The sequence below is a fragment of the Mauremys reevesii genome, linkage group 6 (assembly GCF_016161935.1).
Source record: "Mauremys reevesii isolate NIE-2019 linkage group 6, ASM1616193v1, whole genome shotgun sequence".
Lineage (NCBI taxonomy): Eukaryota > Metazoa > Chordata > Testudines > Geoemydidae > Mauremys > Mauremys reevesii.
In genome coordinates, this window is record NC_052628.1 from 69,361,372 (window position 1) to 69,377,597 (window position 16,226).

At 38.0% G+C, this 16,226-nt stretch overlaps 1 protein-coding gene across 2 annotated transcripts in view; it reads left to right on the forward strand.

The window, feature by feature from the left end:
- COMMD10 (COMM domain containing 10) overlaps positions 1–16,226 on the forward strand; it is a 161,516-nt gene that overhangs the window by 110,713 nt on the left and 34,577 nt on the right. The window contains exon 6 of one of the 2 annotated variants that reach the window (XM_039545848.1): positions 5,704–5,763. The exons of the other annotated variant lie outside the window; for it this stretch is intronic. Within the exon in view, the coding sequence (XP_039401782.1) occupies positions 5,704–5,763 (60 nt within the window). The remainder of the gene's footprint in view (positions 1–5,703; positions 5,764–16,226) is intronic. 2 annotated transcript variants of the gene reach the window in all.

The window sequence follows — 16,226 nt, forward strand, 5'->3', positions numbered from 1 at the left end:
GATTGATGAAAATCCCTGTTTCTTGGGTGAAGGGAGAAGGAATTGGAAAGGGAAGGGGGGAGAGAGAGAGAGAAATCTGTATTCTCAAGCACTACACGTAAATAGGTTATAAACATCATACCAGCTGGTTAAGCGGGCAAAGGATAAATCCAGAAGAGAAGAATATACCTGTCAGGGTCTTCAAATGGGGAAACAGACCCTGGGTTGCCATCCTTTGTCAACAGACCTTTTGCATCCAAAATACACAAAGATACTGAAGTCGTATTCCAGATAAAGAGATTAATAGTCAGGGCATGATCATGGCTACGTTCTTCCCTGGCAAAAAGTATGACTGTCTTTTTCTCTTCATAATGTTCTCCAGGACATCTTTAAAACAAAAAGGGCAAAAGTAGGCCCCTCATTGTCCAAAGAAATCCTGTTTCTTGAACCCAATTCAGATAGCACTAATTTGTTATGCTACCTTTATAAGAAGACTCTTCTCTCAAGGACCAAAATCCACACCCAGGACCAGAGTAAATAATATAACTATAGAATCCTGAAGACATACCAATTAAAATAAGTTATTCAGATGTGTTTGTCGCACCTTTAACTTTGAGAAAGTATTCCACAAAAAGGAAATATTCAGGGCCCTGCCAATAGGTAAGGCATTAGTATGGATGGATCCAGTCAAGACAAGTGCAAAGCATGTCTTTTTTTGGTGTTCTTACAGTAAAGTCTTAATACAGGCCTAAAACCTCAAACTGTAATATCTGAGTGGTAACTATTTCCAGCTCGCTAAACATAGCAAGCAGGTTTTGGATTGCCCTCTTATCCAGACATATGATTTCTTATAGCTGCGCTTCTCAACTCTGTACAAATGAGGAGAGGTTCCTTTAGGGAACTAAATCTTGTTGTAAACACCGTGGTTAAGCATTCTTTTGATCTCTTGTCAGAAGTGCCCTTAGATTTTCTATATTTAAAGATTGTCATCTTGGTTGCAATCACTTTGGAAAGGAGTGTTTTTGGAGGTTACCGAGGAACAGCAGTACTGAGCCTCTCATGAAGGCAAAGTTGTTCTAAGAGCTAATGCAGCCTTTAGTCCAAAAATAATCTGGTTACAAGATTTTTTGTTTGTTTTCTTTCATCCTTTTTTTTTTTTGGTGCAAAAACTCCTTTTAAAATAAATAAATGTAAGCAAACCAATGTCTGACTCACCTCTGGTATGCTCTTGATGGGAGGAGAGCTCTAAAAAATCAACATTGAATACAATACCCAATTCAGAAAATCTCTAACTCTGTTGGACTCTAACTTATTTATCATAAATTTTAAAAAGGTTGGTAAGTCTTCAGTTATTACATGGCTAAAGTGGTACTTTTCAGAAAATATAAAAGGGAAAAGCTGTTTTTTCCCTTGAATATTCATACTCATTCATTTGGGGCCATGAAAGCACCCTGGCCTGAAGGGGTAGATGAAACACACACACAGAATTGTGGGATGGCCACCTGGTCATGTTTCCGCTGTGTGTGTGTGTGTCTATGTACACTCATAGACATTGCCCCCTCCTTTAAGAAACTCCCTCTAAAAAATATATATATATACACACACACAACATTTAAATTTTTTTAATTCAAGCTGTAATTGATTACCTGTTGAGATGACTGGTTTCCTGTGTGGCAACATCTAATACAATAAACCACATTATCAAACTTTGAGATTTGTTATGATTTTATTGCTAGTAATATTGCAATTCTATAGTTACTCTTGTTTTAATGCATGCCAACTGTCGGTTTGCAAAACAAGAGAAAAGAATTGCATCACACAACTAATACTGGCAAAAGAGTGAAATTTTGACCATTATATTTTTGTTCTGAAATACAAATGTGACCTATTGCAGTGTCTTAAAGTTGTAAGGGACACTTCACATGAAACTAGGTCATAGGAGAGATCTTTTGGAGGCTTGAGCATAGCTCAGAAACCGGTAATTTTGATTAGAAATTCAGCATTCTACATTACTTTAGTCAGAGACACATGCTGAAAGAAAAGATATAATAACAGTGTTATCCATTTACCAGTAATTGATATATCTCATAATATTTATTTGTCCTCCTTTGATAGTAATATAGAATAGCATCCAGTGCTCCCATCATATATAATGTATACAAATGACAGCACCGGGAACTACAAACAACAAATTTAACTTCCATCTTCTAGTTATTGGTTACTGATTATTTTGTTACCAGCTACTACATGGCCAAATGTATGCAAATAAATAAAATCATTGTTCTAAATAGTGAAACTTTCACACAAAGTAAAGAAAGGGAGTAATTGGGAGTGTGAAATAGGATCCATGAGATTACTATCCAAATATTGGACACTTGAAAGCTTGTAATTCTCCTCAGAAACAGACCGCTAAGGGATTTCATGTTCAGTTTTATTATGACAGCTGCTACTCCTGTGGTTTCATTTTTGTGAAGCTTTGCCATTTTGTTGAAAATCTTATTTTTTTAGTTCTCAAAGTTTACAGTAGCTTATTCAATAGCGGATGTATAGGAACTAGTCCAGCGTTTCTGTGTAAATGGCATAATTCCCAGTGGGGGAGAATTGGATGATATATAGATACTGGATATGTAGCTTACATGTATTGATTCACTAGACTTAAAAATAGCTCATAAATTCCAGTGACATTGTTCAATGCCATTTATACGTGCACTGAAGCCTGGTTTTAAAGAGAGATGCGTGGAGAAACAACATTTTATTTTGCTTCTGGATGTGAGCAAACCTCTAATTTTTCCCCTCTCCCACAAAAAAGCAATACTGTGTGTGTTTTTTCCCATCGCTCGCTAAAGTCAGAATTTCCTTTTTAAAGGTCCAGTCCAACTCCCATTGAGGTTATTGCAACTCTAACTTAGCATTCAGGTTTACTAGTTGACAAATCAGATAATAAAATTGTAGTTTCTTCCAGTTAATGTTTTATGGTTGTGATGGAATATTTAAATGTTTTTATTTAAAAAAATCTATTGTAATTAATCAATGACAACAATAAATTAGTATGTTTACAACTACAGTTTTTTCATAGTTATACATTTGGTTAACATTTTTAGTAATTTTTCTGCATTTATTGACGTGATGAATGCAAAAAGTCTGTTAATCAAAAATGCAATAAAATGTTTGGGTTTTTTTTGTTGGTCTCATATTTACTTGTGCTAGAACGTGATTAACTTTAATCATGAGTGTAGTCTCATTGACTTCAGTGGGACTACTCATGTTTAAAGTTAAGCATGTTTCTAAATGTTTTATTGAATCCAGGCCATCTGGAACAAAAGGTACAATGTTCTACTTTTGACTGGAAATTTGTTTGAGAATTCAAGTTTACTGTTAAACAATTTTATTCTTTTGTAGTCCCTTCATTAAACACCCGAGAGTTAAGTAACTCATTGATCACATCTAGGGAAGAACTATGTTTTTTTTGCTTTTTAATTAGTTTCTTCATGCCATATGTTGGTACTTATGATGGTATTACTTTTATACCTGAGAGAGACTTGAATAGCTAAATTCGTAAACTTCAAAACAAATTAAGAATTGTTCATCTAAACAATTGACAATGTTAAAAAGATCTGTATTTGTAAATGACAAAAGCGATTTACTAACTCTAGTGTTACACAGTGATAAGTTAAGGGTTGTTGTGGCTTCTTCATAATGGCATTGCTGAAATAGAAATTGTGTTGCATAGCACTTAAGGCATATTTCAGTGAAATCTTTTAGAAAACAATAATAGTATACAGTTTGCCTTAAAGTTAAGTTTTTATAGACAACAAACCTCCTGCCTTTTAAGCTGTGAGAGTGTGTTGGCTCATAAGATCCCCAAGACACAGATTTTCCCACTGAAACTTAGGAATGAATGAGTGATACCGATGGATTTATTTTAGAATTATAAACAGATCAGAATGTAAAAGATCCACTTAAAATGTATCAGAAAACCAGTCTAATAAAAACACAACTATTAATAAGATGTGACTAAAGCTATTTCCTTAAAGAACAGACAAAGGAGGCTATTTTCAGTGTTAAGAAAATATGTACAGTAAGTGGTGTTGGCCGTACTGCGAAGGTGAAAATGTCAAACAATAGTATTACAAGAATTCTATTTCAGTGATCAGCATACACACATCAGGGACTGTGACATGCTGGGATATTGCCATGGTTGGGGTCTGTTTGTTAATCATGAGAGTGCTGCAGCTGCTGTACAGTAGCACTGTCTCAGGACATGTGCCTTGTCTTACTGGGGGAAAAAAGCAAAACACAAATATAGTACAGTTATTTAAAAGGAAATAAAATGGTGAAATATTTGTAATAAAAAGTATTCTGATACCACTTAAAGTAGCGTCACCCATTAAGAAAGCATTAAACTATAAATAAGGTTAAAACAGTTAACGGTCAAATGTAAATCATCATAGCTTCATTGAAGTCAATGGAGCTAAAACATTTTATGCCAACTGAGAATCTTGCCAAGTGACTACAAATAAAGCATCATTTGATTAAGCGACTTTAGTTTCTGATGTCTGATGTTAAGCACTTCTGAACTCTGACATCTAGCTACTTCTGCTTCTCAGCAAGTTTAGGCCACCCAATGCCCATAGTGAGAAGCTTCATTTTATTTAAATTTAGTGTAAAGCTGAATTGAGAGTTGGGTGGAGTCCCTTACACAGCTGTGTTTTGTAATATCGTAGGAATCAGAGCAGTGGATAAAGTTCACTAAAATATATTATGAAAAATATGTCCTATTGTTTCTGGAGGCAAAAAAGAGAGTGGTTGCAGATCATCCACTGTCTTTATACCAGTGTAGGGCAATCTACCAGAGTAGAAGGAATGATATGTATGGTATCATACCCAATCCTCTTCTGGAGCCTATGGATGTCCCTTCACAGATGCTCTCTATGAGAGGAGCTCCAGGTGGATTTCAGGAGACAAAATAAAAGTGGAAGAGAAAGCCAGCCACTCTCAGCAGGCGCATCCCCTGCCTAGCATGGAAATTTCGATGTGGAAAATGCATGCATTAATGCCTGCTTTGTTCAGCATAATGCAGAGTCACTCTGTGGCATCTACTGACCAGCTGAAAAAGGACTTCACTAATTGCAGCAGGACACCTGCTAGAGCAGTGTTGACTAGGAATATGGCAGGGCTGGTAGAGCAGTGTGGAGGAGCAGAATATCATGTGTGCAAGACAGTTCCTGCCTCTGCGTATTTGGTGGGAGGGCACCCCCTGTGACTAGTCACCATTCTCTGCTCACGGTGCAACTCTGAAGCCCTTACCATGAGTGTCAGTGAAGTAAGGGATTGGGCTGAGCCTTCTGAAGATCACAGGACATTGAGAGATGGTAGAGGGTTAAGAGGATTTCAGGTAGGACAGTAAGGAAAGGTGGATTGGAGATAGGTGAGATAGATGAGCTATATAGAGAGAGAGCCAGATTTGGAGACTAAGAGAAGCAGTAAGGGGAAGAGAAACATGACTGGAGTAGAAAATCTCCTAAAATCGCATGAAAGTTAAAAGGAAGTAGAGAATGTAATTACATTTATTTAAAAAAAATGCATTGCAATGCATCTTCAGATAAATCTGTGTTTTTTCACTAATAAATAGCTACTGTTTAACTGGTGGAAGCTCAGTGAGATTATCAAAAAATATGATTCAGTAAACACAATAAGTCCCTTACCTGTAGTTTTAATTGCCAGGGTACTATCGCTTGTACAGACCAACTGAAGTGCAGGATTTCCCAGTGTCATTTTATAATGGTAAGTATAAATATTTTATGGAAACAGTACTAAAGTAGTAGTTTGTACAGAAGTGCCAAATCTTACAGGAAAAATCCTTTCATGTGAGGCTCTGTAGAAAGTTCAAGGATGTTGCATCCTGCTGAGCCATTGGTTGTTACTATTTTCAGTACTTTGTTTATTACTTGAGTCATATTGATTTCCAAACATTATAAATCCATACAAAACAGGAAGAATATAATATCCTCACACAGTAGCTGAGTTGGTTTTAGGGTATTTTTGTCTTTTGTTTTTTTCCCCTTAATTGGATTATTTGTTTAAAATTGAGCAATATTAGCTTGATACAATAAATTGTGTCTGTTTGCGACTCATGCTGCCATTTGGTCTGAGTCCCATTATTTCTGCTGGTATTATTAGAATGTAAGTAGTCTCCATTCTGGAGGTAAAGCAGCAGTCTACATCTCTCTCCCTTGACCCTAAGTGGGTTGATCATATGATAGGTGCAAAGTCAGATGTGATGAGACCTAACAGTAATGTGAATTATGAAACAAAGAATGCATTTCTTGTGTTTGTCTTAAAGTGATCTAATCTGCTTGTCTATACTTCATTGCAGTAATTCTTATAGCAGAACACCAGCTCTGCTATAGGTAAGGTTGAGCATCACTTTCTGTCTGAAGGTCAACTATTCAAAGGGTTTGTCTACATAAACATTTAGTTCACAGCAAGATGGAATGAAAATCCACCCCACACTAGCCTGCTGTGCAAAAAGTGTCCATGTGGATCCTGCTGCCGTGCACTAACAGCTCTCTAGTGCACTTAGATTTACCCTGCTTTGAAATGGAATTACAGTAGAACCTCAGAGTTAATAACACCAGAGTTACAAACTGACCAGTCGACCACTCACCTCATTTGGAATCAGAAGTACATAATCAGGCAGCAGCAGAGACAAAATAATAATAATAAAGGAAATACAATACGGTACTGTGTTAAACGTAAACTACTAAAAAAAGGGAAAGTTTAAAAAAAAAAAAAGATTTGACAAGGTAAGGTAACTGTGTCTGTGCTTGTTTCGTTCAAATTAAGATGGTTAAAAGCAGCATTTTTCTTCTGCACAGTAAAGTTTCAAAGCTATATTAAGTCAATGTTCAGTTGTAAACTTTTGAAAGAACAACCCTGAGGTTTTGTTCAGAGTTACGAACAACCTTCATTCCCAAGGTGTTCGTAACTCTGAGGTTCTACTGTATATCAAAGTGCACTAGGGAACTGTAAGTGAGCAATAAGAGTGTCCATTTGGACGTTTATTGGGTGGCAGGCTAGTATGGGGTAAATTGACACCCTAGTTTTCTTGCGGGCTAAATGTTCATGTAGATAAGCTCTAAGTGTGCTAAAATCTGCATGCTTTTACTGGAAATGAAATTTGCTGTGCCCCATGAGGTTTTTTTATAGCGTTAGTGGTCCAAATTCAGGGTCTTAGGAGCAAGGGGTTCTCAAGATACCAGCGTTTTACAAAATCAACTCTTTTTTTAAAACATGATTTTGCCCACATCTGGGGCTCAAATCAAGTTTGGCAAGAACTCAAGAGTATCATTAGCTGAAGCAAATGAAGCACACATATGCAGCAAGAAGGCTTCCAGGCAAGCTGTTGTCACAGTAACTAGGTGGCTCAAAGGGTCATGCTATGTTCATTGAAGCTGAGTTGCACTTTGAGTTCAAGCTCTGCCTTTGGCAGAAATGTGAGATTGATTAGTGGGCATATTGCTGCTATCTGTCTCTGCTCCAGAGAAATGTCCCCTAATCAGTACAGCTACTTTAGAAAGGACTCTATTTCCTTAATTATAATAAATTACACATTCTTTACTCGGATACGTGAGAGTGATTGTTGGGCAAGTTGCTATTTTTCCATCTGTGGGATAAAGGTTTTACACTGGTAGGAAGGTAGCCTTGAATAGCACAGCTAATTTAGAGGGCCCAATAATTACTTCTAACTACACTACTGCTCTGCATAGTGTCCTTGGCATGTGACTTGTGAGTATTCCTTGCTCTCTGCCTGCATTCTGTTCCTTTTGAAAATTTTGCCTAAAACCAAAATTTCTGGGTTCAGAGTGATATTGTAAAGTGCCCTATAATCTGCATGCACACTCTGATTTTACTTTAGAAGCATTATCAACGAAGTTAGCAATGACTAGATAGGGAGAAACTAAAAGACTGAATTGTGCACTCATGTTTCCTGCACAATGGAACTGAGTATGATCAAAAGCAAGCAAGTTGCAGGTTCACTTGATTAGGGATTCCTGATAGAGAGCCCCCCTAATGTGAGCAGATGGCATTCACCCAAGAGTTCTGAAAGAACTCAAATGTGAAGTTGCGGAACTATTAACTAAGGTTTGTAACCTGTCCTTTAAATCGGCTTCGGTACCCAATGACTGGAAGTTAGCTAATGTAACGCCAATATTTAAAAAGGGCTCTAGGGGTGATCCCGGCAATTACAGACCGGTAAGTCTAACGTCGGTACCGGGCAAATTAGTTGAAACAATAGTAAAGAATAAAATTGTCAGACACATAGAAAAACATAAACTCTTGAGCAATAGTCAACATGGTTTCTGTAAAGGGAAATCGTGTCTTACTAATCTATTAGAGTTCTTTGAAGGGGTCAACAAACATGTGGACAAGGGGGATCCGGTGGACATAGTGTACTTAGATTTCCAGAAAGCCTTTGACAAGGTCCCTCACCAAAGGCTCTTACGTAAATTAAGCTGTCATGGGATAAAGGAAAGGTCCTTTCATGGATTGAGAACTGGTTAAGGACAGGGAACAAAGGGTAGGAATTAATGGTAAATTCTCAGAATGGAGAGGGTAACTAGTGGTGTTCCCCAAGGGTCAGTCCTAGGACCAATCCTATTCAATTTATTCATAAATGATCTGGAGAAAGGGTAAACAGTGAGGTGGCAAAGTTTGCAGATGATACTAAACTACTCAAGATAGTTAAGACCAAAGCAGATTGTGAAGAACTTCAAAAGATCTCACAAAACTAAGTGATTGGGCAACAAACTGGCAAATGAAATTTAATGTGTATAAATGTAAAGTAATGCACATTGGAAAAAATAACCCCAACTATACATACAACATGATGGGGGCTAATTTAGCTACAACGAGTCAGGAAAAGATCTTGGAGTTATCGTGGATAGTTCTCTGAAGATGTCACGCAGTGTGCAGAGGCGGTCAAAAAAGCAAACAGGATGTTAGGAATCATTAAAGGGGATAGAGAATAAGACTGAGAATATATTATTGCCCTTATATAAATCCATGATACGCCCACATCTCGAATACTGTGTACAGATGTGGTCTCCTCACCTCAAAAAGATATTCTAGCACTAGAAAGGTTCAGAAAAGAGCAACTAAAATGATTAGGGGTTTAGAGAAGGTCCCATATGAGGAAAGATTAAAGAGGCTAGGACTCTTCAGTTTGGAAAAGAGAAGACTAAGGGGGGACATGATAGAGGTATATAAAATCATGAGTGATGTTGAGAAAGTGGATAAGGAAAAGTTATTTACTTATTCACATAATACAAGAACTAGGGGTCACCAAATGAAATTAATAGGCAGCAGGTTTAAAACAAATAAAAGGAAGTTCTTCTTCACGCAGCGCACAGTCAACTTGTGGAACTCCTTACCTGAGGAGGTTGTGAAGGCTAGGACTATAACAATGTTTAAAAGGGGACTGGATAAATTCATGGTGGCTAAGTCCATAAATGGCTATTAGCCAGGATGGGTAAGAATGGTGTCCCTAGCCTCTGTTCGTCAGAGGATGGAGATGGATGGCAGGAGAGAGATCATTTGATCATTGCCTGTTAGGTTCACTCCCTCAGGGGCACCTGGCATTGGCCACTGTCGGTAGACAGATACTGGGCTAGATGGACCTTTGGTCTGACCCGGTACGGCCTTTCTTATGTTCTTATGTTCTTATGAGCAAAACTCTGCTTTAGGCCAGATATAGCTACATCAGCCTTACACTCAAACACTGAGCCTACTCCACACCAACCACCCTAGACTTGCAAAAAATAACCAATCACTCCCCACCCCCCCAACAAAACACACCCTTTTATCTTTGCCCTGTGGATTCCTTCTGATGCACTGAATAAGACAACATCCTTTTCTACATCCCATTTTCAACCAGAACCACTCACTTTTTTGGCTGACCTTCCTTGCACGGGTACACATACGCAACAGCTGGGAAGGTGCTTACCAGTGCAAACAGACAGATGTGCTAGCGCTGCATCCATGGGTACAGCAGCTCGCAGCTCCCAGTGGCTGCGGTTCACCGTTCCTGGCCAATGGGAGCAGCGAACCACAGCCACTGGGAGCTGCTAGTGGCCGTACCTGCAGACGCGGCAGGTAAACAAAGTATCTTGTGGCCCGCCAGGGGCTTTCCCTGAACAAGCCATGAACCAAGTTTGGGAACCTCTGGCCTAAGAGGAACCAGCCTCAGGAAGAAAGTTTAGGTTGAGGTTTCTGTTAAGATTTTTCAGTGATCAGTAAAGCCAAACTCCACTAAAGGGATGAAGTTTGGATACTTAGGCTATGTCTACACTACCACTTATGTCGGCAAAACTTATGTCGCTCAGGGGTATGAAAAAAACACACCCCTAAGTGACGTAAGTTTCACCAGCGTAAGTGGTAGTGTGCACAGCGCTATGTCGCCGGGAGAGCTCAGAGCAGCTACACAGGAGATCTTTCCGCAGCACAGCTGCATCAGTACAGCTGTGCCGCTCTAAGTTCTCTAGTGTAGCCATAGCCTAATTCATGCTCTGTGTACTCCCCTGAGGCTGTAGGATACTTTCTCTATTTACTCTTTCTTACATGATTGAACCCTCTTCTGAGAAAACTATGGAGGGCAAACTTTTCATAATGTTTTACTTTATCTACGTTATTTTGCTAGGTTATAATATGAGAATGGAGCCATGATATTGCTATTATCTCTTCGTTCTAGTATTCTTAGTCAGAGCTACATACAAGAATTGATCTAATGGTGAATTTTAAATATCTTTTCTTCAAATGTGTGCTGGAATATTTGTCCTATGACCCAGAAATAATAATCTTTATTATGTTTACTTTTAAGAAATATACATGGTTTCTCAGCTAATGAAATTCTGAAAATTTTGTTTGGCCAATATATTTTTTTCCTTTAATGTCCTCCCTTCACCTGAGAAACAGCCACAGAAAAATTTGTTCTGACCTGGTTTAGACACTTTTAATTGATGCTCAAGCCTCAAGTGAAAATATGAAAGAGCGTTTAATGCACTTAACAAGGATGACGAAGGAAGTCTGCATTCAGTGTTGTACTTCATTTTGACACAATTCTGCTCACTTTTTTAATGGAATTAACTCATGATCTATGTACCCATTACTTCAGATTTTATTAATTTCTATTTTCTATTTTGTTCTTCACACTCTTTCTTAAATACAGCATTTTAATACCAGAAGTGGAGAGACACCGTGACATGAGATGATTCTGGTGTTTTGAAATTCTCCCCTGTTCTATTGTCCATTCTAAACTGATATATAAATAGTATTAGAACTTATTTAAACCAGGTTTTTAAAAATGATGCCTGAAAATATTCTTTGCTTCTAATAATGTGGATGTGCGCAAGAACGTAATTTTAAACACACACTTTTAAAATTATTATGCTTGTCTGGCCAGGCACAAGCCACATGTAAACCATTTGAGCATGAACTGCTTTCAGACTGTTTTTGTCTTGCCTGGGGATTAGCTCAGATGCTTTTGCTGAGACTGTCTTGCCCTGTTTCCTTCCTGACCAGACACAGCGTTCTATACCTGTTAGGCTGCAGTTGTTTTGAAAAATAGGGACAGCTATCATTGATTCTTTCTAGTACAAACACTGCCTGAGTCTCCCCAACTTCAGCACTATTACAAGGATCACGTTTCACAAGACAAACTGTTCTGAACAGTTTCTGCAGCATGTGAGCCAATTTTTTTCATTATCTGGACTACAGGTTTCTTCTCCATTTGCTTTATTTCTCCTTAATAAAAAGTTGTTTTTTTCAGAATAATGAAAGGGAAATCCCAGACTATTTTTTCTCAACAGTATAAGACATGTTCCTTATAAGATGTGGTACATTCCTCACAAGATCTTATGTTGTACTGTGGTCACGTGAAATCATTCAGATGTGTTAATGGTGGTATTTGCTAATTTGATACCTTTAACCTATTTCATTGCCCACTTCTTGTTTTACTGTGTCCCAGCCCTATATATTGGTAGACTCTCAAGGCACAATGAGTATTGTAAGTAGAGCTAGTTGGAATTTTTCATAGGAATGATTTTCCCATAGAAAATGCCCTATTTGGAAACATGAAAATTTTCTGTGGGAAAACTGCAATTCCCCCCCCACCCCCAAAAAATCCATTTTCCATTGGAAAAATTGAAATGGTTTCCCTGCTGCCCTCCTGGAAGACTTTTTGTCAGTTTCACTTTCACTGCATGAAATTGAGAAGACCCTTAAAGGCAGGCAGCCAGGAAATTGAAAAATTCTATTTCAGTTCTGCTGGAAAAGGATTTTTTGTCCTTTGAGTGGGATTAGGATTGATTTTTCTCATTTTGGCAACTGAAGATTTCCAAATGTGCCCTTTTCCAGTGTCCCAAGAGTATAATTTAGTACCAGCAGAGAAGACAAATAGGTTTCAGCCCTCAGAGTTCTGCAGGTTTAATATGTGAGGGCTACATTATGGGAGCTGCTGTCTTTTTGCTCTGAATTCTAATATATAGCATGCACTGATCACTGGTGGAGATTGTATCTATGGCAGAATACTGTATGAAGTCCACATTATGCTTTACCACTTGTTTTGCTCAAAAGAGAGAGAAATACCCCCGTGCACTGATCCAGTGTTATGGACTTGAGGTTTGTGGACTGAATGGTGGGGAGAGATTAAAGTCAGATTTGTACCTTTTGGATTTTACCACTACCAAAATATTCAGTTTAGCTTTTAGCCATCTCATGCTTTTGAGGCTGCTTTCCTAAATCTGATGCATTATTTACAGATGAGTGCGGATTCCTGCCAAATGGCTTATTTAAATACATCATTACTGGACACCTCATCAGCTTCATCCATTTCAGCACTGTGTATCTTTACTTCATTTCAAAGCTTATTTTACTTGAGCACTACACCTTAGCTGATTTACTGGTTGTGCTCAGATGATAAGGATTTTGCTAGTGTTTGTAACCATTTACAGTATACTGTTATTACCATAGGATGTAATGCTCACCATTAATGCTTTTTTTATGTTTATATGATCACATCTACATGTGTCATTTGTTTAATAGATTATGTTCGTTTATTATTTTTTAATCCAGAACTGTTGCTAAATATTTTATGCAGAATGGTTCAGAATTTCTATTGTCTCGACATATACATTATTACATAAGTTCCTTTGTATTTTGCTGCTTCAAATGTGTGTTAACAGTGTAAGTGTGGTTCTGGTCTGGAAACTGATTGTTCAAAGCCAGGTTTTGATTGAACAGTAGGTTCTCTTTGGTGATGTCACAATAATGAAACAACCTAGAATGTTGCACAGATAGGATTTCAGGTCCAGTTAGAAAAAGGAAAATCCCTAAATCTGTCATGTTAAATGGATTTTAGCACAAATAAAATTGGAAGGAGGGAACACCTTACCATACTTTCGTCCACTTAATATTTCCCTATTGAAATGAATAAAATAACTATTCATCTTAACTCATGTTAGGGCATTTATGTCACCTTTGCGGCAAAAGCCTCTAGATGATATCTCCCTCTGCATCGGGACTGTGATTGGAACTAGTCCTTGTTCAGGCATAACAGGGAAAGTGTGGAGGAAAGCAAAGTCCTGGATTGAGGATCTTACTGTGATATTGGAAAAGCTGGTTCAGGTCTTGTTGCCTTAATGTTTTTATTTTTTCCATTTACTAAGTTCTTTGAGTCAGGGATCCTTTTTTTGTTCTGTTTTTGTACAGTGCCTAGCACACTGGGGTCCTGCTTCATGACTAGATTCTACGATAATACAAATAATAGTGTTGAGCTATACCACACCTAGTGTGACTATAATGGACGGGCAAGAGGGTTTTAGAATGCTGACTAGTGTAGGAGTCTGCTTCTACTTCCTGAGAGATCCTAGTCGTCAGCCAAAGTGAGAGAGTGTGACCCATAGCAGTTCAAATATTGGGTCACACAATTGGCAGGAGATGTATCCATTTATGTTGAATGCAGGAGAGAATCACTTGGATGAGCTCCTGGAAGGGCCTGTCAGTAGTTTGGGAATATGAGTTTTTCATCCCAATTATAAGACTCAGTATGAGACAGTGGGTTTATAGATTAGCAAATCACTCAACGTTCTTTGGCCTAGAGGTTGCCATGGAAGTAATCTGTGAGAACAGATTTTGAGACCTATGTTGATTGCATGGGAAGACAATTAAAGTGCAGAAGTGCACCATTCCACTGCTACCATTGAGAGTAGTTGTAGAACCCAGGAAAAGCAAAGATGTTAGCGGTAGGAGGGGCAGACAGCTAAAGTGTTGTGAAAGAGCTGCAGCTATCCATGCACCAAAAAAGTTACATTGCAGTTTGATTTTGCTAGGAGTAAAACTAGGGTGTTGCTGTTAGTGGAGAAACAAGAAGTGTCACTAGAGACATATTAGCAAGTATGTTGTTCCTTTTTATTTAAAATGTTTCAACAATGAATAGCTACTTGTATCTTCGATTTAATCCTAGTGAAGATCCAGGCGTTTGGGTTTTTTGAGGTGCATCTTTGTAAGTAGAGCAGAAAACAGTCTTTTCCTCCCATGAAACATTTCACATTCTTGAAAAAAAAAATCATCCTGAATTGGGATGAAAGATCAAAAATTCAAAATTTGTCATGGGAGGGAAAGATTGAAAAACTTCCATTTCTGGAAGACCAGAGTGAAATTTTTCAGCTTCCTCCCCATTATGCCCAGTTCTGCAGATGGGTGACCATGTCAGCTCTGGAAGCCTTGCCCTTCCTCCTCCTCCTCCTCCCCCAGCCCATCAATAATTGTAAGGGTAGGTTAGGGGGAAAAGGAAGTGGAGGGGCAAAAAAAAAAGGCCACCATTGTTGTTTATCTAGCCATGATATTCTGGTGTGTTCCATAATAGCTGAGGTAATGTAAAAGTAAACTTTGAAGCAAAATATCCAGAAAAGAATCTAGAGTTAGTGATGAGTTCCTGTGAGAGCGGTTAAAACCTTGTAAGAAGTTTGATGACTCTTCTTTGTGGAGTGTGGGAACCTGGAAGTTCTCAGTTTGTGCATTTCCCCCTCCCTCCCCCCCCGTCTATTCAAACTTTAATCTAAATGTATTTTGGACTCCAAAAATTTTACTTTGTCATCAAGCAACTTGACTTGTACCTCTATTCAGATTGGGACATGGAGTGCCACCCAAGAACTATTCCACTCTGGTGGTGGATAGTTCAGGTCTAAGGCGTTTGTGCTTATAATCATAGGTGTTGTCATTAGAGGCATATTTAAAATGGATATTTAAAAATATAGAGGTGCAGGGCTAGTCACAATCTAGCCGTTAATCATTTTCTACTCTTGATTGAATTTTTATCAGTGGCTACCTTGAGTTCTCTTTCTGATATTAACTGCTTGTCCCAGAGATAATCAACAATGGGTTTGTAAAAGTCTAATGAAAGTTTACTAATCCCTCTTCTGAAGATTCCATCAGAGCTGAAAACTAAGCTTGGGATCCTTAGATCCCGAAGTGAGTATTTATTGAGCTGCTGTAAAGTAGATTCTCCATTCAAAGGGGGCAGGACAGGATAGTGGTAACAATGGGAGACTGAAAGTGAGGAAAGCAGAGTCCTATTCTCGGGTGTCCCACATCTCTAAAATTTTGGGCTAGTCACAATCTCTCAGTATAATATACAGCATAAAACACTGGTTATAATACTGTGTAATTCACTGCACTATGTAATATTTGAGTTTTAAATAAATTTATGCAAACAGTGAATAAGGGCCTAGCAGAGTTGGAAGTAATATTTGGATACTGTACCTCACACTTCTTTAAATGTCCAGTTAAAGTACTAGCTTATTAACACCAGCTTTCTCATCTATTATATTTTGTAAACCTTTCAGTAGAACTGCAATATCAAAGCAGGAAGTAATTATTGTTTGGTTATTTTGAGACCTACTCAAGAGTTCATGCAGCTTTAAATTGTGCTCATATGTTGATAATTTTGAAGTCCTGTGTGGAAAAATAAGAATTTACTGCAGGCATGCTTTCTGTTGTTCCACATTATTAGAAAATCCATGTTATTAGAATTGAACTCTGTTTCTACTTTATATCTTTTGTAATCAATTTTCATCAAAGCTGAATAATTAGACATTTCATCTTCTCTTGCAAATTTCACTGTCTTTTGGTGATGGCTGAGGACTTGTTATGTCATATTCAAATGGGCTCTAAGCCATTGTGGTTAGAAC